The sequence below is a fragment of the Simochromis diagramma genome, unplaced genomic scaffold, assembly GCF_900408965.1.
Source record: "Simochromis diagramma unplaced genomic scaffold, fSimDia1.1 OVJJ01000603.1, whole genome shotgun sequence".
Taxonomy (NCBI): domain Eukaryota; kingdom Metazoa; phylum Chordata; class Actinopteri; order Cichliformes; family Cichlidae; genus Simochromis; species Simochromis diagramma.
Window position 1 is genome coordinate 5,491,468 of NW_024387414.1, and position 26,090 is coordinate 5,517,557.

The 26,090-nt window shown below is 40.7% G+C and overlaps 1 protein-coding gene across 1 annotated transcript; it reads left to right on the forward strand.

The window, feature by feature from the left end:
* Positions 1–10: 10 nt before the first annotated feature.
* LOC120721070 (neuropilin and tolloid-like protein 2) lies at positions 11–23,607 on the forward strand. The gene is made up of 10 exons (XM_040011119.1): positions 11–1,300; positions 5,836–5,892; positions 6,176–6,319; positions 9,746–9,994; positions 10,528–10,575; positions 11,119–11,246; positions 15,144–15,372; positions 19,457–19,570; positions 19,697–19,827; positions 21,686–23,607. Exons 1-10 carry the CDS (start codon positions 1,291–1,293, stop codon positions 22,430–22,432), a joined length of 1,857 nt encoding a protein of 618 aa, XP_039867053.1. The 5' UTR covers positions 11–1,290; the 3' UTR covers positions 22,433–23,607.
* Positions 23,608–26,090: the final 2,483 nt, after the last annotated feature.

Here is a 26,090-nt window from a genome sequence, read left to right on the forward strand (position 1 = left end):
TGGAGCTCCTTTCCAAGAACATTTTTTTTTGTTTATTTTCTTGCTGAGAAGCTAGTGGCAAATTTCCACTCAAAATAATCCTCTTTTTATGCTCTCATTATCTGAATTTGTTGCACGGTTAAATTAAACAGCCTTTAATTTTACATGAGACCCCTGAAGGTCCCTTGGAGCACCCCTCTGGGCCTGCACCCCTCTACAGGGCCGCCCTACTAAATAATGCATGAAGAGGGTAAACCTCCCCTGCATGGAAAATGAGAGTAACAATGTAGCCTTCAAGCAGATTGCAACTGATTAAAAACACTACAGTATTGATAGACAATTGCCAGCCGTCGGTGTGTGTGTGTGAGAGAGAGACAATGTTTGACGGAGAGATACAGTGAGGAAGACAAGGGGACTCAAAGCAGTAGGTGGTGCGCTGCACGCTGTGTTAGACTAGGCAGCAAATAAAGCGTTACAGACCGGAAATATGATATTTCCTTAAAAATAAAAGCATCCAGTGAAACAAGCAAAAGTTGAACGTGGGGAAAACGTGTCATTCCCTTTCTTAATGAGAGCAGTGTCCACATGTGCAATATTTAGCACATTAGTTATCCGTGACTGTATTATTCGGGATAGCTGAATCAGTGTTATCCCCATAGATAGATAAACAGATATTTTTTATGCTCTTTTCTCTTTAAAAATCGCAACAAGTTCGCGGGTGAAACTTTATTTTTGAAATACCTCACCGGAAAAGCTCCGTGTGCGTTGTCTGTAACTTGACCGTGTTTCTGACAAGCCTCTCATTGATGTAAGCAGCGCCCACGGCTTAAATGAGCCTCGTTCAGGAGCGTTTCTTAGTTCAGACACGGGCGGAGAGCTGGCAGAGACGGACTCTTCTTCTTCTCCACCTCCTGCTGTCCTCCTCCGTACTCTTCCCCAGTCTCCATCTCTCTGTCACTCTCCATCCATCATCCATCCGTCTGCGTCTTTTGGATACCTACCTTCCTCTCCTTACAGCGCGTCAGCCCAGCTGGATCAGTCCATCCTCCACATGTGTTCTCCACCGTGGTCCAACTGCAGGCTCCTTTTGCTGTAATGATGCCTGGCTGAAAGGCTCGCAGCGGGGTTTTTCTTGCAGCAAAGGGAACGCCGAAGAAGAGCTCGGTGGAGCGCGGCTCTGCGTAATGGATTTACTTTTGTCCAAGCAAAGTTGGATTTTGTGAAGAGCCTCGTGGACCCCTAAAATGGTCAGAAAAGGAGGGCGTTTTTAGAAAAGGTGCTTTTGGGTTAGGAATCACATCGTCAGAGGAAATGCACAGAGGTGAGTTGTACAGGAGCCCCTCGGTCATCCGAGGTGCGCGTCAAGGTCTGATTCCTTGGCCACGACACGGACGACAGCATATTTCAACCTTGGATATAATGTTTAACGTTTAATCCTCTCTTTTTAGCGCAGCTGACAGTTTAACTGCAGGTTGTGGGGTTTGATCCCATCAGAATGAAGGTGCCATGAAATTCAAATAGCCTATTAACCATGGATGCGCTTTAGAAGATTAAAATGCGCCTCGTTAATTTAATGTTTTTCGCTTAATCTGATGCAATTTACAGACAGTTTTCAACGTTTGTTTTTTTCCTGCTTTCTGTCACACCTATTTCCATTCTTCCTTTATTTGCATCTACTTGCCCTCTTGTGACAGATCTTGGTTCAAGCTTCTGCTGCTCAAACCACGCAGGTCCTCCAGGGTTTGGTTAGGTCTGATTGGCTTTAGTCGACCGGAGCACATTCGCTGCTAATTAGAAAGACTTAATAAATAAATAAAAGCGAACACCATTAATCATCTGGTATTTTGAGCATTTAATCGATCAAAATAGTTTTGTGCTTTTATTATATTGTAATGGTCCAATGGTGCAAGAAAAAAAGCAGAATCTGTGCGGCACTCAGTTTACAATCAGTAAACAATGGGAGCAGATTTATGATCATAGTGGACAGCAAAGGTCAGATACAATTTAAAAAAAAAAAAAAAAACGCACAGCAACGATACGAGCCGTCAGCGCGCATTGACTGCTTCCAATAAGGCGTAATAAAAACAACTCGTCACAAACAGTGTAGCCTAGCGTAAATCTGTCCAGAAAAGGAAACTTAAAGCTATTATATGTTTTAATATATGTTATCAATAACCTAAAAAAATATACTCTCATATTACTTTGTAATGCACGGGTTACAGCTAGGGGTGTCAATGGGTGCTACCATGGCCAGTTCCTTCTCTGCTGCGGAGGAAACGACGAAGTTTAAGAGCCAGTCACAGACGTCCCGCACACGCGCGTGCTGCCGCCGGAGCGACTCCCGCTGCAGCCACAGGATCGTGCGGTTGGCACAGGAGGCACGCGCCGGAGCACAAGGCTGCAACGCCGATTAAGTGCATCGAACCTGTCAAAGGGTCTGCATGTGTGGTTCAGTTCACTGCACCGCTGAGGTTTAGGCCATGAAAACGATTTAACAGCAAAGCGAACCACCGCTAACAAAGGTGAGGAGAGCGTCACTGCCAGAAAGTAGCTTGGCCGCAAGAGGTTTGCTCAATACACGGGGATGAAAAAACAAGTTCTGGGCATGTAACTCTATCCTGACCACGTCTTAATAATAAGTGACCAGAAGATACGTAGTGTTTTAAGTTCAGCTTTGCAAAGAAACCTTAAAGAAAAATATTTTTAAGTAGTAAAAACTACTGAACAGGCTAGAGTTCCTTGCACTTCAAAATAAAAGCTGCTTCAAGCATTACTGTCCATATTAAGTCACTAACCTGCTGTTTCTATGGAACTGCCTTTGCTGACTTTGAGGTGTGTTTGTAAATGCTCAGATTAATACATGAAAACCAATCCTGCTTGCGGCGAGTCTAATAGCCAGCATAGTCCGGTGTGTTCCAGCGCTGTTGATTTTCTGATGCTTTCAGCACCCTCTCTGGGTGAATGTACCTCACTATTTCACTACACAGGTTACAGTGTGAGTAAAACTGAAGCCTTTTTAGAGACTTTCATATCTTATCAACTGTTTGGCAACAGCCATGATGAACTGCAGGATATTTCTGCCTGGTGTGGCCATTAAACAAAGAATTCTGCATCTCCCCCTAATATAAAGACAGTTTAGTTTCTATGTCCCTTTGCTTTGTACTTGTAGCCACAAAGGAATTATCTAATTCCCAGGCACTTCTAACTCGTGCCCATAAGTTATTCATCTTGAAGCCACATTAAATCATTGGCAGGCAATAGTATCTCATGGGCCTGCAATGATATTTCTCCCACCCGTGTAACAGGGGGTGTCTCCGTAGGGTACAGCAGTGCTGCTGATTCTGTTTCAGTTCAGAAAGCTGCGGTGACCTCAGTTTGTGCCCAGCTTCTGCTTGGTTTGGACGCCAGAGTGAGAAGTGATGTAAAGATGAAGTGACATGACCTAGAATAGCAGGGTTGAAACCGGCGGTAACGTTTCCTCTTGTGCTTTAAAATGACCAGAGGTCAATGGGATGAGATGACCCAACCTACATTTTTAAAAGAGTGCTTTATTTCATAAGATGTTAGCCCATTAACTCATTTTTTTTTTACAAGTTGTGTCTATGTTCATAATCTCCACACTCCACCCGTTTTTATACACATTTGCAAGTTGTTCTCTTGATGTTGAAGTGACAAAGACTGAAATCCTGTTTAGCTGCTGATTTATTTATATTGTTTCAAAATATGTTACAACTACCAGAATAAATTATGCAACCTTTGCCATTTAAGTGAGTTTACATTTTTATAGACTTGAAACACATTTAGGTCACTGCAGCCCTCTGTCTTTACAGATAAAAGCACTCTTCTTACGAAGTCTGTGTTTTAAAACTTCTGACAAAAGGCCTTCGGAGTGTAGTGAGATTCCCACTGTGCACACTTTAGCTTTGTGGAGGGCAGCAGTGTTTCAGATATCTTCAGAATTTAGATTCTGGCTTATACAGTGAAAAAGCCTCAGTGTGAGCTTGCAGCATCTCTCTGTTATTTGGGTGGTCTGCTCTCCAAAATTGCCTGTGGTAGTTCGTACTCCCACCTACTTCACTGCAAGATAATGGAGACAGAGGTAATGAGATCCTGAAGCTGGGAGGGAGGGTTTTTGTATGTGTGCATTTCAAAATGAGTCTAAGCATCTAGGCTCACTGGTACGTTTGTGTTCATTGCTCATGTTAAATGTGGATTGTTCTTCATTAGATACCCGCTTCTATTCTTTCTCTCTCTCTTTCTGTCAGTCTTCCATCCGTCCTTCCTGGGTGCCATTATGCAATGTGCCACGCTCACACTTGCTCTCCTATTCGATGTGAGCGGGCCAACCTATTATGAACTCAGTGGGGATCAGGTCTACAGCGGCTTATCAGAGCAAGGCAGTGTCAGAAGCTGTAACATGCGTGCTCTCAGCGCAGATATCATTGTACTACAACATATTCCATTTATTGGCCGTGTCCATGCGCTGCCCAGATGCCTGTCTTCTCATCAACGCTGTGAGCCCAGAGGCCCGGTATCCATTTTTTTGTGCGAATGCTTTATCTTTCTGGTGCCCAGAGGCTGCAGATTAGTAGGTGGAGTTGGTAGATTCAAATTACCTTTAAATAACTCTACAAGTATCATTGCAAGTCTGTTCACACTGTATAGGTACATTTAAAGCTGTGACTAATTCAGGTATTCCCACCATTCATATCTATATATAATCTTAGCTGTATTATTTCTTCATGTACTGATGCCTTTATCTCACACTGAACTTTATCTCCATTAAGTGTTGTCATTAGCAACATATTTCTGAAGCCAAAATGCCTACTAGCACTGCACTTTAGTGTTGCAGATAAAACTATTATTGCTATTGATATTCTTCTGCTTCCACGTTTCGTGTTTCGCTAAGCATCAGTGGAATTCCTGAACAACTGAAACCATTTTGATAGTCATATGTGAAAATGTACTTATAGGACAAGGAAAACAATCTTTTAGATTAATATTTATTTGACATTTTATAGACCAACAATTTATCAGTTAACATGGAAATAATATGCAGTGTAATTAGAGAAAAGAATCACAGTAGCCCTTGTTTATTGTGCCGCGGAATGACAAGTACTGTCATAATAGTGTGTAGTAGAGTGTCACTATTGTGGCCAAACAGACTCATAATAAATGTAATACTGCTATTTATGGAAAATCTGATGAAACTAAATCTCCTGGTCCAATTAATTTTTGTACAGCTTTCTTAATTGTGTCTTTTTGCTTCTGTTTTCGGTAAATAAATGACACTGTAAATGGGGGTTGGAGAAAAAGTCTGTAACCATGACTGTATGAATCTTTAAAAACATGAACATGATATCAGTATTTCTTATTGAGACAATATGGCTATCATTAACACAGATATATCACAACACCCAGTCACTGAAAAGCAATGAATGAAATGGTGACCTCATGTCTAGTTCTCACTTTCCATCTTAGATTTGTGTTATTTCCAGGATGCCTGTGCACTATTTGTCCTTCCATGAATAATTTGTATTGATAATGGACTGTTTTTTTCCCTCATTCTTCCTCATTTCTCATTCTTGATATACCTTTATTGCATTAACTTTTCTCTCTCAGCTCTCCTCTTCCTTTTCCAGCCATACCTTTTTAAAAAAAAATTACTAATTCAATCACAGACGTACTTAAAAATTATATTGATCTATATTTCACTTTCATCAGACACAGGGGAAATCAATACCACAGCCGATCACATTCGGTGTCTGTTCAGTGGCTTTACTGCTGATGAACTCGAGGATATGAATACAGAATTTAAGTCACCTGTGACTAATGTGTAATATCTCTGTTTCACAGCGTGGGTACTCTTCTTTCTAATAGAAGAGGGTTTCGCTCTGGCACAGAGAACTAAAGGTAAGCTCAGGTGCTCCTATTTTCTCTTAATGTTGTTTCATCCATATCGAACCAGTGTGAAATGAGGAGGCATTATCTCTACTTTTATCACGGGACAAAAGGGGTTCTTTTCTTAATTCCATCAGGCCTCTCGTCCCTTTATATCCTCTGCCTGCTTGTTCCTTTTCTTGCACCAATCCTCCGTATACCCTCCTTGCCTTCCAATCATCCCCCCATTGATCCCTTGACTCAATACCCCATCTGTCTGTCGCTCTCTCTTTTCCCGCTGCCTTTCTGATTTCAGAATCCCCGAGCGATTATGGCGGCCAGAGGCCCAACCAGAACGACTGTGGCACGTGGATCCGCAACATCAACGGCGGGAGTTTCACCTCCCCAAACTACCCAAACCCCTATCCACCCAATAAGGAGTGTGTTTACATCCTGGAAGGTAAAGCCAGATCACTGATGTTTCATCTTCTGCTCCATAGCACCAGAACAGCTGACACAGTTTCCCGCCTTTCAGCGTGTTGCCTCCTTCAGTGAATGTCATTAGCCTGACTGGCATTGTTTTATATAACCTCGCTCCTATCTGATTTTCTGTTCTTTTGCTAGCGGGCAATCAGCCTGACATTTTTCCAAATGAGCCATCCGGAGTTTCTTTCAGCACACAGATACCCTTTGAGAATGATGGAGAGTGGCGTATTGTGGGTAGCGCCTGACTTCTGGTCTCATCAGAGCAGTGCTACAGTGTGCTCATCTTTATTGGCAAAAGATTCGGTTATTGAAGTAAAATATAAAAGAGATGAACATCTGCTACACAACTGAGCTCTAATGGCATATCACTGAATTGTAGGCATTCTTGTCAGCTTTAGTGTTCACCAGAAATATCACACCCATCAGTAATTTGGTTTCCTGCCGCACGGGAAACATAACGGAAAGCATCATTAGTAGCTATAGGAGATGCGGTCTGGGATGCTGCTTGATGTGTTTTCTAAATTGATGAACTGTTTATCCATGAAGTTAAAGTACAGGCTCTCATGCTGATGAGATGCGTGCTTTTACCTTCTGTGGTGGAGAATAGATTTTTCATATGGCTCAAGTGCTCCCCCTGTGGACAAAGCAAGCTCAGACCTATTGTTGGTGAATAAGCCTACTGATGTGTGCAGTAGTACCTCGCAGCAGGCCTGGGACACCACAGATGAAACCTATCATTTACTATTATTTAGTCCTGAATGGCCTTAGTCATATTCATATTCAGGCTCCAGTGTTCAGCCTTTCAGTCTGAATCGCAGCGAGATGGATGCTCACGTTTGGTAGAAGAGCTAATCAGATCGCTTTGTAATCATAAACTGTGGTTAGTGAGCCTCATTGATTGTCTTGTCCCAGAGTTCATCAGCTCAGTGATTATACATTCTGCTCTTTACGTATCAAGCTGTGTCATTTACATGTGTGTTTGTGTGTGTGTGTGAGAGAGAGAGAGAAGGAGATGGAAATTTATAGAGAAAATGAGACTCAACACATCAGGGAGTGAATGCACTCATAGCAGGAAGTGCAGGCATACAGGCTGCTCATTCAAGCAGAAAGGTTCAAATTCAAAGGCAAGAACAGAAGCAAAAACTCACACAGGGAAAAGAGAATCACTTTGGTTATTTTAGTTCACTTGTTCTCTGTGCCATACACATGTACCACCCTTGACCTTGCTCTTTTTTCTCTTTTCCTGGGTGCATTTTGCTTCTGCAAGCTTGGCATGATTGAGAGCCCCACGCCCTCACCCTCAACATCTCTTTTTAGTATGATTCATCTCTGAAGGCATGAATTGCCCTTGCAACCGACTATGTGTGTGTGTGTGTGTGTGTATGCGGGGAGGGAAGGCATGGTATTAAAGTGCAACAAACATTCAGTACATTCATCTGGATCTGCATGACAGATGAACTTGTGAACTAGAGTTCATGCTGTGACTGCAGTGTTGTGTATTCACAAAATCAGTGACAGCAGTGCTGACATATCCCACAGTGGCTCCATTTGTGGATGCTGTGGTCATGTGTGTCCACATACACATGGGTGACACATTAAAGGAAAAGTGCAGAATAGAATATTTTAGTGTTGGGCCGTTGCACACCTGTCAGAAAATGACATTGATCATACAAGTTTCTGTAACCCACTGGAAGGATGAACAACTTTGTCACAAGATATATTCTCTCATTTGGTGCTTTGATGATGGTTGGAGAGCACTGCTTGACATCTCCGTCCGAAGTCTGTCGTAGGCGTTCAGCTGGGTTAAGATTGGGTAATGCAAAGGAAATCAAATGTGACTCACATAATTTTTATACTCATTCAGTGCACCCTTATACCTTATGGATAGAGCATTTTCGTCCTTGAAGAGACCACTCCAGTCCAGACAGAAATGTGTCATCATACACTGAAGACTCAGAAATGCTCAGAGCAACTTTGTACTGATTTGAAGTGAACCTCTTCTGAGGCGAGAAGTGGGCTCAAACTATACATGCCAAATATTTCCCCAGCAAACAAAATCGCCTTCTGTATTGTGAAGCACTTTGTGATTTTTATCTGTGAAAAGATATAAATAAATTTGACTTATTTACTTACTTTCTCATTGTAGGTGTCAAGAGTTTATGGTTTTCCTTTAATTTGTCACCTGTCTGTATATGTATTCTTCTGAGTGATGTATGCACACAGGGAATGCACTGTAAACGGACTGAGTAGCATAACTTGAAAGTATAAAATCTAAGCTAAAACTTGTCTGCGATGGATGGATGGATGGATGGATGGATGATGGATGGATGGATGGATGGATGGATGAATGGATGGATGAATGGATGGATGTGGATGGATGGATGGATGGATGATGGATGGATGGATGGATGGATGAATGGATGGATGGATGAAATGGACGGACGGATGGATGGATGAATGATGGATGGATGATGGATGGATGAATGGATGGATGGATGGATGGATGGATGGATGAATGGACGGATGGATGGATGGATGAATGATGGATGGATGGATGGATGGATGGGTGGATGAATGGATGGATGATGGATGGATGGATGGATGGATGAATGGACGGACGGACAGACGGATGGATGGATGGATGAATGGATGGATGGATGGATGGATGGATGGATGGATGGATGAATGGATGGATGGATGAATGGACGGACGGACGGACGGACAGACGGATGGATGGATGGATGGATGGATGGGTGGATGAATGGATGGATGGATGGATGGACGGACGGACGGACGGACGGACGGACAGACGGATGGATGGATGGATGGATGGACGGACGGACGGACAGACGGATGGATGGACGGACGGACGGACAGACGGATGGATGGATGGATTTTGAGTTAGACCATCATATTCGGGGGTGAACACCACCTGTGCTAATATTGGTCCTTATTCATAGTTTGAATAGCAGAAATTACTCTGAAAGTCCTCAGTAATGCAGCCTGTACAGAGACAGGAAACACTTTCGTTTGGATTGATCATTTTTAATTCAGTGCTACTTTTCAGTAGTCAAACCACTTTCTTGTGGGCCACTTGTCACATTTTCCTTGATCATTTTGGTTCTCTCTAGAAATAGAATATCATGCCTGAATACAACCTTAAGAAACCTTTACATACAGTAAACATTTAGCATGGCTAAGTATCAGAAATTAACAGTCAGCAATGTGGAACAGGATTTACAAGACTTTATAATCTGCACCTTGCTCTGAGCCAACTTCTAAAAAGTTCATGTCACCACCCAGATTATCTGCGTCCTCTAAAGGAAAGACTTAATTGTATTCTTTTCACAGATTTTCTCCCTTTGTTTCTTTTCTCTCTCTGCTCCCTTGTTTGCCAAAGCCCTTCCTAGACAAAGGATTCAGCTGTCTTTTGATAAGAACTACTACATAGAGCCATCTTTTGAGTGTCGCTTCGATCACATCGAAATACGTGATGGGCCATTTGGTTTCTCTCCGCTTATTGATCGCTTCTGTGGGGGAAAGAATCCAGAGATTGTCACATCCACAGGACGTTTTATGTGGGTTAAGTTCACCAGCGACGAGGAGCTGGAAGGCCTTGGATTCCGAATCGAGTACACCTTTATTGCAGGTACAAGCAACCGAACGGCACATTTGCACTGAATGTAATGGCACAGAGTGTGAAAGCACGTTTTTGTACACATCAAAGGTTTTGAGCAAGATGTGTGAAGAACAGGATCTGATTAGTTTGCTTTTATCCCAAAACATAAAGGAGAATCTGATCTCCGTATAACAAAAGGAATACTTATCTTCCCCCCTTTCCCATCTTGTTTGTGTTCATTACCAGTGAAAGATGATGGAAAAAGACAGAATGGACATCCACAGTTCTCTCATACGATCTACAATTTTCTTCAATCATATATTCCCCCCCCCCTGTTTTCTTGCCGTTCAATAGAGACAAGTCCAACATCAGAGCCTTCTAAATCTAAACCCAGTATGCCCAGAAATCAGTGCCTCCCATCAGGTGACAGATATTAGCTCCAAACAGACCTCCTTTCTGCTTTATCTAGGATGCGTTAATGTGATCTTATCTTGTGTTCTCTTCTTACCTGTTTCTGCTATGTGGATTGAGAGTAATGTGCCATCCAAATCTTATCATTTCAGACCCTGATTTTCATCTGCACGTGGGTGGACTGCTAAACCCCATCCCAGGTAAGCTCTTCAGTATTTTGCAGGTTTGCGTTCGATCCTTTTTGAAGAGCTCCTCTGTGCTCAGAAGCTTACCGGAGGCTATCTCAGGCACTGGCGTTAATGCTGAATGCGCAAATCTACCTTGACAAGCATACGACTGTATATGAATTGAAAGGACGTACATGAGCACACATGTACAAATTAAAGAACACGAAAGAAGGAACACACACCTCTTTTATCTTGCTCTTCCCTCCCTGCCTTTCTCTCTTTGTTTCTCTGTCTTCTTATTGTCCTTTTTCCTAATCCGCTATGCTGACTTCAGTTCAGCCTTAAATCCTTTTCTTTCCTCAATAAAATCCATTATCTGTCCCTCTGTTTGTCATGTGTTTCTTTTCATAATAACCATTTTTCTTGTTATCCTCTGCTCTTTTTTTTCTATTTGGTTCTTTTATGTACATCCATGTGACCCCATTCTTGACTTTTTTATTTTACACCCTTCTCTCCTTTCATTTTTTTTTCTTTTTTTAAATGTTTCTCCTCCACATTTCTTTTGTCTCTCTACAGAATGCCAGTTTAATGTTGGTGGATGGGACGGGATTATCCGCTCCAGTCAGGTGGAGGAAGAAAAACGAGTGAAGCCTGGTGATGCCCTGGACTGTATCTGGACAATCAAGGCTCCTTCTCAGTCCAAGGTCAGTACAGTACTGACTAATTTTAGTCAGTAACCAGGTACAATCCTTAACACATTTTTTCTATCCTGCTCGAGCTCCATTGTGGTGCTTTCTAAACACTAAAATCTAGCTGGTGTCTATCTTTCTGCTTGAATGAGTCATGTTCAAACCCATTTCATTATGCCAGACAAATGCACACCTTGAATAAATAAAATCTCTAAACATCCTCCATTCTCACCACAAAATAAAGTGGAATAACATTCAAGGGTTTTTATTCATCTCTCTTGGGGATATTTGTTACACTGGCAACATACTGAGTTAGCACCACAGAAAGACAGAAATTTTACATCTAAAGCATCAGTAATGTTTCTCTCAGTTGTGTTCAATCATTTCACGCCTCTCAGCGTCACTGAAAATTGAGGTTACACATCTTTCTCAGTGAATTGTAAGAGCACAGGGGCTCTGTTCACACCCCAGCTCAGAATATTTATTTTGGCCACTAATGGAACTGTGGAAATGACAAAAACCTGCATGAATCCTGTCCAAGATGGCATGAAAATGATACAAAAATCTCATTGCAACAAATGCAGTTAATCCCAGAATAGATATGAATAGTCATCCATGAAAAGAAATCTGAGGAGAAGTAATTTTGAATTTTACCATGAGGACTTGAAAGGAGTTGAAGCGAGTGTGTGTGTGGGGGGGATCCTTGGAGTACAAACAAGAATAGGAACGACTCAGAATATCTAAACAGTCATGAAGTAAACTCTGAAATCATCTTGTATACTGCCAGTCTGTTCAGTGTGCCCCACTTTCCATTGCTTCACCTTCCTACTGTTCTCTGTCTTTGCACCATTAATTCTTTGCACATTCACCTATTACTATTGTGATGCTATTACACATTTCTTTTATCTATTTTTGTGTCACTGGGAAACTATTTTTGATATTCTCTATAAGAATATCAAGTAAATAAGTAAACATGTAGCCAAGAAGATGTAAAACCACAACCCGACAAACCACCTGTTTACTGTTTACCACTGAAGGGGGACGCCTAGGAGGTGGTTTGTGGGTGTCGGTAGATCAGGTTTGTGCCAATTCACGCAGAGTCAACTCAATACTTTTTTTTTTTAATCATGTTCCTTGAGCTGCTGCTGAGCAGTTTTTACAACGTAGCGGTGCAGTTGGTGTTGAGAGTGTTATTTCCTCGGAGTGTACTCAGTCTGTTACAGCTATGGCACCCCTCACCTATTTAAGTAAACCTCTTGTATAGACGTGTTTTTTGCCACATTTTTGAGCCAGTTTTGTCACATTTGAATGGCTAGCATGTAAAAAAGTAACATGCACATGAATGCCTAGGCAGGTTGCATTGTAGCACAATGACCACTGATTAACTTTACCTTCCAGGGGTTTTAGTGTTGTGGCTGATCGGTGGATATAAATCTGAGTGAGTCTGTAAATTATTTACATTTAAATATGTAACGGTAATGCATACAGTAGCATTGTGCACTCCTTTCATTGAGAACAACACTTCTGGCAGTCTTGTCTGTACTGTGGCTGTAATTTAAAACATAATAGGTGTGAGCATTGCAAATACACAGATAGGCAGCATGGGAAAAAGCAGTGCAGGCGAATTTTATTTAGTGTGGCCCTGGAGATTCACGAGTAGGCAATATTTTCAGGCCAAGAGTGAAAACCCAGTGATAAGTTCTGATATTTATGACTAGATATCAAAAATCTCATTGGAATTACAACCGCAACCTGGCTAGCCTTAATTCATTGCTGCTCTGCTTCTCCCTAGTGACTAAATGAGTCATCCACACACTCCTGGGCTGCTCACTGGGCTCAATACACTAATGCACACAAATTCATGCACATCCTATTAAGTATAAAGTGGCAGATGCATTCAGTCACAAATTACACAGTATCCATTCACACAGTACAAGTAATTACCTATGCACATTAAATACTGATATGTATATAGGAAAGTAATATTTTATTCATACACGATTTGCATGGACACGCATTCTTTTCTTACTTGCATAGAAAGTAGCCTCCACAATCGCTTCACTGATTCATCGTGTGCAGTGTGAAGCAGACGTGAAGATGATCTGAATTTAGTAGAAGGACAGAGTTTAGTGGCCAGACATTAGCTCAATGACGCAAAAGGAAAAGAGCAGCAGGCTCAGCAGCTACTTAACTGCTGCCTGCTCACCGGTGTCTGCGAGCTAAATGTGCTGAAATTTAATCTGAGCCATGGTCATGATTTTATCATGTCATTATTCCTGACGTGACTTGTGCGCAGAATAATTTGTTGACTCGTGCTATGCAGTTACTCACAGTGGGAGCTGAAATGAAACACAGTTATATACTTGGGCTTAATAATAAGCAAACTATGCTGTGCTGGCTACATAGACTGTAAAGATAAGATGGACATTGCTACTGTGACAAAACCCACTGGTTTGTGAAATTAATTTTGAAGCTTGGCTGGCATTTTAACCGTCACCAATTTTTTTGGAAACACACATTGGGTGCAAGAGGTGGCTCTGACTGAGAAATGGAAAGTGTTGCACCCTCATATAGTGTCAAGGTAGCCACATCCTAAAGCATAACCTGCTTTGTTGTTTATTTTACTCAGCATGGGTCCATGTTAGCATAATGAAAATTACTTTGTCTTAACTGATGTAAAACTACTGATTGAGGTCATTAATTAGTTTGCAATAGCTATGTATTTTCTCATAGGCTGCTTTATAATAGGGAGTCACCCCCTAGTGGTAATTAGAAAAAAATGCAGGTTTACATGTCATCACCTTCCTTTATGTCCAGTTTGTAAGAAAGACATTCATAAACAGGGCACAGGCTCAAAGTGAAGTTGTATCTCAGTAGTAGTGTTATTGTAGAAAAAGCACAGGTGTAGTAACAAAATTATATGAATAAAGAAACTGTATTGAGGATGCTTTCTACTGGCTGCATAGTCTAGCATTTTTACACGTTTCTCTAACAAGTCAAAGGTCCTGTTTCAGTCCAGTAAGGAGACCCACGTATCTCAATGGGGTTGTGTCAGCAAGAGTGTCTGGTGTTAAAATGTGGCAGATCAAACATGTAGAACTACCTTCTAGCGTGACCCCTTGTGACTAAGGGAGCAGCTGAAAGTAGCTTTTATTAAATCTGTTTTGTAACTGGCTTATTCTTTATGACTTGCTTCTTTGTGCTTCATGCTATAACCAGGTGAAACTGTTATAGGCTGAGAATCGATGCGATGTTCAAGGACAAACTAGTGCATTTCAGTCAGGTTTTTAAAAATCCCATTAAATTTTGGGTCAGTACAACATGATAAATACAAGGTGTTTTGATACTTGTGTTTGACTGCAATTTCTGGAAAGCTGAAATTTTCTGACTTTCTGACCAGGTGAACACACCATTAGTATTTCATTCTGAGCCCAGACTTTCAATGCCAGGAGAGCTGCAGCTTCAGCTCACTAGTCTTTCCTCCCTGCGGCATTCTCTGAAGAGAACCATGAAAAAAACAGTGTGTGAGGAACACAGAGCACGCTGCTCCATATTCTCAGATTTACTTTTATACATTGCTATATACTGCTATATGTATCACAACCTGGATGAATTAGATTTACTTTGTTAAAGTAAACCTATGTTCTTTCCTCCATACCTACATGCTCTAAGGAAGGGCTTTATAACAATTCACAGGTTCACGGGGTTCTTCTCTTATCTGTGTTTTGTTTATTACGAGTGTCTGAACATCTTCCGTGTCTGCTACATTGGGTTTTCTGATTTAATGAATATTTTTCACACTTTGCTGACATAAAAAGTAAAGTTAGTCTGCTGTCATGGTTAGACAGCAGTGAAGCGAAGTGATGTATCGCTGTGAATTTCATTTGATTTGCATCTCCTGTGCATCCCCAGATCTACCTGCGCTTCATAGACTACCAGATGGAGCATTCCAATGAGTGTAAGAAGAACTTCGTGGCTGTGTACGATGGCAGCAGTGCCATTGAAAACCTCAAGGCCAAGTTCTGCAGCACCGTGGCTAACGATGTGATGCTTAACAACGACATGGGAGTCGTACGAATGTGGGCCGACGAGAAGAGCCGACTCAGTCGCTTCCGCATGCTGTTCACATCATTTATTGATCGTGAGTGCCAGTCTTCCTGACAATACTAATTCAGCCTGGACCCAGCATTTTAACATCTTGTTTCCTCATGTGAACTTCCACATGGTTGAGTATTTGGCCTAGAGCCATTTGTTATGCTGTTAAAAAAAACAAAACAAGCATAAGACATCGGTTTCTGGATGCCATCTGGAATACACAGAACGGGCTCAGTCTGACCACACGTATAAAAACTGTGAGCTAGACAATTTTTACGACATCAAACCCGGCATTCTGCTGCGGGTTTAACGCTGCTGTTGAACAGCACTTTATGAATCTCTGTAGATATTGACTAATTAAAGGGATTTAACCATCTCTAGCTTTTTTTAAGCTGACAAATAAGATAAAATATAACAGTTTTGTGTTATTATTTGTTTATTAGGAGTGTGATTTGTAGTTTTCTTTGCCCTCTTTGGCTGAATAGTTCTCTGTTAAGAACGGGTAAGCCGTAGGGATTTATATAGATAAGATTTCATTGCCATCATCAATTCTGCTTGTTGGTTTGGTGATTCATTAACAGTTCCCTAATGAGTCTTCGTCATTTTCCTGTTTAGGAAAAAAGAAAAAAAGCCTTCACAGATTTTCAGCATTAGCATGGCTGATTTACTATTTGAGTCCAAACACATTCAATAAACAGAAGAAAAACGCTTACATGTGACTCGGGCATGCAAAAAGTTCTGCTGCCTTGTGTTTTAGATTCAGCAAGTTTCATAAAAATGTGTTCATACTAATAAAAGAAACTGAAACTTTGGAGAATCTGGTGCCTCTTCTCAACTGGAACCAGTTCTCAATTCCCATCCGTAAGGAGGAAATACATGTTGATACTTTCAGGATCTTCCAGGCCCTACGTTATCAACCCCACACACACGAGCAGTCGTAAAAACAGTTGATTTATGAGGTCCTGTGTTCTATTTGCATCAGCAGTCAGCAGCAGACACTGAAGTGCCATTTCAGCAGGGAAAGCTAATTACGCTGCGCCATGTTTAGACCGCAGATATGAGAAAACCAATTATTAACTCCAGCATTTTTAAATAACTGAAAGTATCAAATAGTTTCTTGATATGCATGTCACCGCATCATACTGTGTTTATTATAGGTCACTTACAAAAGGAAACTAGGAATTTATTTCTCTGTTTTGGTAAAAGGAAATGCTGAATGGGGTTAATGGAAGTAATTTCAGTTTGGGCTTCATCACTTTTGAAGTACAAGAGATTTTCAGACAAATGCTGCCAAAGGTTGCGTATAAAGTAGAAAGAAATTGCCAGGCAGAAAACAGTTTTCTGTTAGCACACTGTAATATTTTCATTAAATGCCTGAATGGACTGAAATATTAATTGCTACATTCTCCTGCACACTTCCCAAGCCCTGTGTGAATGCTAATGTTGTTTTCATCAGCAAACCCATAGCGATTGCAGTCGCAACTTGAAGGCTTTTAGATTCAGCAAGGGTGTTTTTCTTTTTGTTTTTTTTACTTGAAGAGTCCTTAAGATCATTTGGATCCTCATTAATTCTGACTTTGACTAACACACAGTTCATCTCAGAGTAGTCTGAAGACTCCTGAAGAACTCCTAAACTTTATTTGGTCAGAGTCAGCGACTGGCTTAAAGTTTGCTTGGAGGTCAGAGGGAACAATTAATCTTTGTCACTTAGTACAAGATGAGTTGTGCCTTTTGCACTCCGTCATGTGCTCTAATCTTCCAGCAGAATCCCCTATGAAATGTAAACCAGGCACGTGAAAGCCTTATTAAATAAACACATGGCCACACAATGCACACACTCAGATGAGTTATGTCCTTGTGTGAGGAGAGAGGCTGTGAGGGTGAAGCGCTGTTGACACCTTCCTAGAAACTACATTTTGAAGGCGAGAGACACATAATCGGTTTGGAAGTGATGGCGGTGTCAGGGGAGCGACCCTGTCTACTTTGTCACTGGGAAATAGAAGGAGAGCACACTCCAGCGCACACATACTCTGTCATGCACAACCTCACATACATGCCCATATGCATGTCCCGCTGTCAAAGTTATTTAACCCTGAGGCAGAGGAAGCAAGTGGAGGCACAAAGCCCTCATCACAATGGACCTTGGAAGAGGGTTGAAACTAGTAGAGCAAACTAGAGTCTGTTTCAGCTGTGATAAAGACTCAGAGAGTGTGTGTGCACACAGCCGCTAAGCTTGTGTGTTTAAAAAAAGAGAGAGGAAAAAGGGGTGGAATGGTTTACTCAGGGGAGCTTGGAAGGGACAGTTTGGAGAAGCGAACAAGCCATAAGAGACAGATTTTGCTTTGTACTGCATGCGAAGAGGAACAATATTTATCTTTGTGAACACCATTTTAAAAGCATGCTCATCCTTTGGGCTAAGTATAAATATGAGGCATACATTAATCATAATTGTTTTTGTTTTTTTATGTTATCATTACTTTATTCCAATCTATTCTCTGTTACATCCTTTACTCAACTGAACAGGACAAATCTGATTGGGTCATATTTTGCACAAGTTATGAGCTTTAGGATTGGACAGTGTGCTTAGCACTGTTCTGGCTTTGAATCTCTCAGTGTGGACTTGGCATGTTTTCCCTCTCTGAACTCCCATTTGTTACTCAGTGATTCCTGTTTGTCGTGTATGTGAGCATGAATGGCTGTTTCTGTGCCTGCGCCATCCTGTCCAGGATATACGACACGTCTTATACAAATAATTGGATACTAATGGATTTAGTGTAAAACCGACTTGAAATTAGATGAAGAAAATATCCTGTAGACATCATTTTCTGTTATTGTTGGCAACTGAAATGGAAACAAATTAAATGAAAGCATACTACTCATCAGCTGTTTTAACCCTGTAAAGCTTGAACCATGAAATAATTACCATAAAATTCTAATTTTTAGAAACTAGAGTGTTTATTGAACCTTCTGACAAATTAAAGAAAAATAAAATAACAATTTGCATATATTAGTTTTAGTATGTATGGTTTTTGCTCCTGGTATTTCTGTGCAGTTTTTTACAGTGGCACTGCATGTGTCCGATGATTCATATGATCAGATTTTTTGGGGAAAAAACACACTGAACCACACAGAAACTCATGTATCGAATATGGCACACTTGGCGTTAAATATAGGGCTGCTCTCACAAAGATGAGGTTTTCTAATTTCCCTTATTTTGTATTAGACTCAATAAGAAGTTTTAGTTGCACACTCCTGTTTCTTTACAACCCGACATGAATTTTCCATTTGTTATATAGAGGACTTTGTGAAATATTAACCAACTATTAGTGTTAAAATATTCTGTCTGCTAAACAATTCCTCTGGACTAATAAACAAAATACTCTATAAATATCCTTAAGTACCCTAAACCCAGTTTCCACATCACCCATCTCTAGTTCCACTTGGCAGATAAGAATTGGCTTTTGCTGCAGCTCCAAACTTGTCTATACGAGTATGCAGTCATCTGCATCTTCTTTCAGCCTTGCATGTCTTCCTGCTGACTGGAAGTGCATCGGTCTCCTGAGCCCAGCAGCCAGCCTCAATTACCAGCCATCTCTGTCTCTGCCATCACAGTCTTCATACGCTGAAAGTTGCTTTAATGTGCTGTGTCTCGCGGCACCTGCCTAACCACCTGCACCCCCATGATGAACCGAAGCCATTTCTGCCCCCACATCCCCACCTCTGCCTTTCTTTTCATCTTTTCCCTATTCCCCCTCTCCACCCGCTCTCTGTCTCCCCTCTGTTAGAGTCTCTTGACGTGATGGCTGCAGTTTAGTGAAGCCGTCATCTCCTCCCCTCGTCACTCCGATGTTATGTGTGCAGGAAATGATGATGCATGGCCTTATGTGTACTGTGTCTCCATTAGACCTCCAGTGTTTCAGAAAATAATAGAACATTTCATCTTTTATTACAGGCCTCTACAGATTTCCACAGCCAAATGATTGTTCTTTTATTGTTATTGTTTTATTGTTATCATCAAAATAGCTTCTGGTCCTTTTCACAGTGTAGTCATCTTTTACTCAGCACTGTTAGACAGATGTTTTCTTTTTTTCTAAATTCCATTATCTCGGTGTATTGTCTTTTGCCTGCAGCTCCTTGCAACGACAATACTTTCTTCTGTCACAGCAACATGTGTATTAACAACTCCCTGGTCTGCAATGGCGTTCAGAACTGTGTCTACCCATGGGATGAAAACCACTGCAAAGGTGATTACCTTCTTTCTTCCAGCTAGCTGATTAAGATTTACATGGCATGTTTGTAGAGTTTGGATTTGCTTTTAAATTTCCCAGTTTTCATTGCTGTTGTTCCTCTCATTAACCTTTTTGCTACAGAGAAGCGATCTAAGGGGCTTTTTCATCAGATCACTAAGACCCATGGCACCGTTATCGGCGTCTCATCAGGCATAGTTCTTGTTCTTCTTATCATCTCCATCCTGGTCCAAATGAAACAGCCAAGAAAAAAGGTAATACAGTCTTTGTTTTGCCATTGGTTGTAGTTGGACTTTCATTTTTTTTTTTTTTTTTTTGACTTTTCTTTTTTTTCCCCCAAGCTTTATTTTCATTTTTAAATTGGAAAACAAATAAAAACAAACAAACAAACAAACAAAGCAAAAAAACAAACAGAAAACTCACAACTTGTATCTATGCCTTTCAGGGTTAACCTCAGACATCTGAAAACCAAACACAGAAAATACAAGCATAATAATAATAATAATAACAACAACAATAATAATAATAATAACAGCATAGCAACATTAATAATTACAGATTTTTTTTAAAGCAAACAAAAAAAAAACAAAAAAAACAAATAACTCAAAAAAAAAAGAAGAAAAAAAAAAGAAAAAAGTGAGCAAGACAGAAAACACATCATGTGAACCCCTCCCACCATCCCCCCACCCCTTTACCCCTGTATGGCTCTCAACCTCATCACATTGTGTATCCAGACAGCCCATATTTACACCTATCTATAGAAACTCTCATGCACAGGAATCAACATCTCCCACGATAAAACTGCAGCATTCAGGAAATCGAGTCAGGAGGGCCTAACCGGGAATCAACTCAAGGCAGACCCAGGGGGATTTGCGTCATCTCTATGATCTTTTAGGTCCAAAGACGGTGGTTGGACTTTCATGACTTTCATTCAACTAAGAGATGTCGGAGCCTAAAAAGATGATACATTATTAAAAGCAATGGAATTACTTACAAGTTGGAAACGAATGTAGCTCTAAAGACAGAAAACAAAAAAAGCTTATGCTTAGATTTCACCACATGTCACAAATAATCCAGTACATGAGATAGGAAATGTATAGTCGCATTGTAATATCTTCTTATGTTACACCATTTTCTCTTAAGCTTCCTTTTCCATCTATTTTTACATCACTCTATGATGCCTCATAATTCCCAGAACCCATTACTTACTCAGTAAGCATTACTTTATGGCTGTCTTGAGGTGGCCAGAAATATTGGAGTCTGACTCTCCCATAATGGATTTCTCCCTGAGTGAGTGCTGAACATTTTTCAAAGTGGAGACCCTAAAAAGGAGTACTCTCCTTTTGACTCATGCTTTAAATGGATATAAAATATATATATTAAAAAGCAAGCAAATAATGTGTATTGAGTTAAATTATTCATTCATGTTTATGGCACAAAAGGTACTTACTAAAACAAGTGCTTAAGTACTTGTTTTACCATTTTAGAAACATGACTGTTTAAGTGGAGAAAGTTAGAGAAGATTCAGAGTTAGGTGTTTCGGATTTAACATTTAACTGGCATTTCCCAGCTGACACCCATCCAGTTAATCAGCACAAAAAAGAAAACATACATAAATGTCTCATGTGATAAATTAGTCAAAGTCAAATTTATTTATATAGCACATTTAAAACAACAACTGTCGACCAAGGTGCTGTACATTTCAGATAATCAAAAGAGATAAAAACATAGGAAGACATGATAAAATTAAAGAAAAAGAAGCATAAAATGAGATGATTTGAGTAAGAAATGAGACACATAAAAGTACAAATTCATTCTGATTTAAAACCCAAGGTTTTGAAGTGTCTAATGTTGGAGAGGTCCTGATGAAAAGGGGAAAATAATTAAATCTCTGTCCACGTTGGACCAAATCATTCATATAGGAAAAGGAGAGATTTAGTTTTCAGAGTGCTTCAAGCAGCACATTTATTACATTTTTTTTGACAGTTTTAAGACTTAAAATGGTTATTCCTTCTATTGTCTTGATATATGCTCATGCTGCATCACAGTGGACAACCAGTGGCCTGGTAATCACTTAAGTGTATCGTCTGAATGGATCTTTTTCTTTTCAAGGTTGTAGCTCGGCGTCCTGGTGTTTTCAATAAGGCTGGATTCCAGGAGGTCTTCGACCCTCCCCACTACGAGCTCTTCTCTTTGCGTGACAAAGAGATGTCCTCTGACTTAGCTGACCTTTCTGAGGAGCTGGACAGCTTCCACAAGATGCGGCGCTCCTCCACTATGTCCCGCTGCGTCCACGAGCACCACTGTGGTTCACAAGGCTCTGTGGCTACTGGCGGTGGCAGTATGAAACACAGCCGCACCACTCTGAGCTCGATGGAGCTGTCCTACCACAACGACTTCTCCAAGCCGCCACCCATGAAGACTTTCAACTCCACAGCCAGCTATAAGAAGAGCTGCTATGGCTACAAGCAGCACTCACAGACTCACGACTGCGACCAGCAGGTCATTGAGGACCGAGTCACAGAGGAGACCACATGTGAGATTTATGGGCGCGGTGCAACAGGAGTGGGTGGAGGAGCCGCAGGTGGAGGAGCAATGGGAGGAGGAGGAGCATCAGGGATTGCAGGAGGAGCAATTGGTGGAGCGGTGGGTATAACGGGTGGAGTGGCAATGGGTGGTGGGATGGGTGGTGGAATGAGTATGGCAGGAGCCATGAGCATGGCAGGGCCTAGTGGCATCGCTGGAGGTATTGGTGGGATGGGAGGAGCCTGTGGAACCCTCAGTGTTCGTGGCAACAGTGCTCGTAACAGTACCACCATAGTTGATCCACAACAGCGCTCGATGTCCATGGACTTTTAGATGGAAGAAAAGAAATGGAAACAGATCTTGCAGGTCGATCATCTAAAGAATGCAAGACAGGAGGACTATAATTCCAAACTGATTACTCCTGCGTGCTCTTCTGCCATTGGTCTTCAAGCACTGGTATTGTGGGTTAAATCTCGAGGACTCCTCTCATTCTCATGTGTAGGTTTGGGAAGAATGGATCAAAAGAACTAAAAGGAAGTGGGGAAAAAAGCTGACATAACTACTGGTTCTGTTCTTCAGGATACTGAATGATTCGGAGTGCACAAAGTGTGGAGACATCTGGTCTCTGCAGTCTTATACTCAATAAACATCTCCTTCCATCAGAGACTTCTAGGAGAATGTTCTCGCATGTAGACCCAGACTTCTCTCTGTTGGGTTACCACTCAAACACAGAAAGAGAGAAACCTGGAGAGATGTTGTAGACTGACTTTTTGCATTTATTCACCTGCCATGCACAGATATATGATATATGATCGATAGTGTGTCTTCTAATAATTTATTTGAGTCTTTATTTTTGTCAGTGTACTGTACCGTTAAGACCAGTATGTATCCAGCCTCACGATGATGCTTGGCTTTTAACTCTTTGATCTTTTTCATTTGTTGCTCAGACGATTTTATGAAGGTGACTCATCCATGACATGTTGTGTTGATGATGAGGTGGAAGATGAAGAAGTTGTTGTTATCAATAATGATCAACTAAATATGAAGATGGCGATGATAATTATGTGATATTACTATAATAATTATGTATTTTTCATGGTTACCTCACATATACAGAAGGTACACTTCATTCAGTCTCTCCTCAGGAAGAGCACATGAAGAGACTGTCTTATTTTGCTAAAAAATACAGAAAAAGACTATTTCTGCTCTGTGAGTTTTATAGCATAAGAGGATTCAGACTTTGAGTGATCATTTATCAGATATAAATATTTGGATGTGAGCCCTGGCTTGAATCAAGATAGCCTCTCTCTGCCATGCCTCTCCAAACCCCTACCCTTAAAAGGAGAAAATGTAATTCCTCTGTGTCCCCATGAATCGAGTGTGTAAAACAAGCACAACCTGTTTCCTTACAGTGACAGACATGTAGCCTACTTGGGACTCAATTATGATTTTAACCACTAGTTGTATAATTTCATTTTGTTGAATTAAATGAGAGCTTATTCACCTCACCGTGTGAGTGTTTCTGTTCGCTGTAACCAAAAAAACATAAAAGTAACTCTGCTCAGGCTGGAGATGTCAGGACAAGATTCCCTTTGTGACATGCAGGCAGAACAGACACAGCCTATGCAAAGTGTTTTGGTTTGCTTTGATGCAAAAGGGGCTGTGGGGATACTTTATTCCCTGAGTTGTGCGAACCTTAAGATGTGGTTTAAGTTGAACACAAATAATCAAAAGCTGACAATCATCCACTTCCATCATCTGTTGTGCTTAAAAGACTTTTTGAGTGGAATGCATAATGCATTGCTTCCTGGCCACCAAAGACCAATTAAGCTTAATTAATATTTACAGATTATTATTTTCTCTTTGCCTCTCACTCTGTCTCTCACTTGCTCTCTTATTTCCTTTGCTGTCATGATGTTTTTGCCTTGTTAAAAGCTTATGACACAGTCTTAAAGTATTTGGCCGTTATTGATGCTAATTCCTTTATGCATTGGGCTGGTCACCTACACAGTGACACCTACACGTGCTGTCTCGGGATTCAATCTAATGATATTAATCAATACATTATGCTGAAATCACTCTTGAACAATTCAATTAAATTTTATTTATATAGCGCCAAACCACAACAACGGTCGCCTCAAGGCGCTTTATATCGTAAGGCAGGCCCTACAATAGAGATACAGTAGAGCAGATTTCACAAAGTCTCACAGCTCACTACAAATAACAGTCAGCCAAAGTATGCAGTACTGTGAAAAACTAAGTACAGCCTGCAGCAAGTAATCATTTTCTGAACATTATGAGTCTAAAATCTTTGGGAAGGAATTTTGTTCCACTATTCTTTGTTTGAGTTCATTGAGGTCTGCGGGTATTAGTTTCTATACGCAGCTTTCTTGCAGTCTCGCCACAGCATTTCAATCAGGTTGAGGTCTGGACTTTGAGCCACTGCAACATGTTGTTTCTTTTCACGTTCAGCCATTCTTTTGCAGGGATCTGCCAAAACCTCTGCTTTTAGGTGGACACTATTGCTGATGAACATTTAACCAAGTGCATTTAATTAACAGCACATGGCTGTTACTTTTTTCCACACTACTGCATAGAGTAGTAGAATTTCTATAACACAGCATAACATAGTGGGAAATTCCATTACAAATTGTGTTTCATGTGAAAACAAAATACTATCTGTTTGTATTTTTACAATAATAAGTGCCAAAGGTCACCATTAACATCACTGAGAAACGCATGCAATAATAAAAAAGCAGCGCCACCTGCAGACACACTGCATTCAGCATGCGTTTTTATTAGATTGATAAGATTTGAGCTAAAGACACAAATCTGGACATCAAGGAGTGTTTTATACGCATATAAACTAAGACATATGACAGATTGCGGGTGAATTAAATGGCAAATAAAACCAGTTGGAAATCATTGTAACATAAATAAAGTACCAAAAAAAGAATTTAATGTGTCTAATTTAAATATCAAAAACATTTATTTTGTTTCTAAATCAGATCAATGTCCACTCGTATAATCTGGAGGAGAACCAATGAAATGAAATTGAAAAGCTGAGATGTCCTCTCTGGGATTGGAGTAATGCGCTGTGACTGTGGTAACAAACCTGTTTAGACAGTAATTGTTCTAGTTTATCCTTTTGCTACGTAGTACACACAGAAGAGTATACAACACGTGTATAAGTACATGCAATGAATGACGTAATAAGCATTTATAATTAACAGGGTGTGACTGATTGGATGAGTTTGTTGTCGAAGTATTATTGCACTGTTCATGGCCTCTCAGAAGAGGAGTGAGACGGGACGAGGAGATCTACTGACACCCAAGACAATTTGCACGGACAAGCTCTCATATCCCCCTCCGGTCCTAATGCTGGATGAGACATCTGAGGTTATAATATGCCACAACAGTAATGGATCTTTGACATGAAAAATGAAGACAAGTTAGACGTGGAGAGATCTTAATTATTGAGACACTCGCTATTAGGTTGAATTCATTAACTGACTTCAAAATTGAATTTCTGTGCAGGCATAACAAACTCAATGCCGCTCTAAATCGTGACCGACATCTTAAATTAGCATCGGGTTTAAAACGAATTAAAATAAATTGCAAATATCTGCAGTGCTAATGTGGTCAAGTACAAGATTATATTCCCATGTTGTGAGTGTGTGATAATCACATGGTTTGGGTTGTACTAAGATGCAACCATTCAAAAACAATGTATTCCATAATAAATAAAAGGGCCCAATAATAAATCAACCATAATTTGTCTGCAAGGAGTGGAGGTAGTCAAGGTGGATGAGTTTAAATACCTGGGATCAACCATCCAAAGCAACGGAGAGCTGAAGAAGAGACTGCAGGCAGGGTGGAGTGGGTGGAGATGAGTATGAGGTGTGACAGAAGGATATTAGCAAGAGGGAAATGGAAGGTTTACAAAGTAAAACCTGCTATGATGGATTGCTTGGAGATGGTGTCACTGACA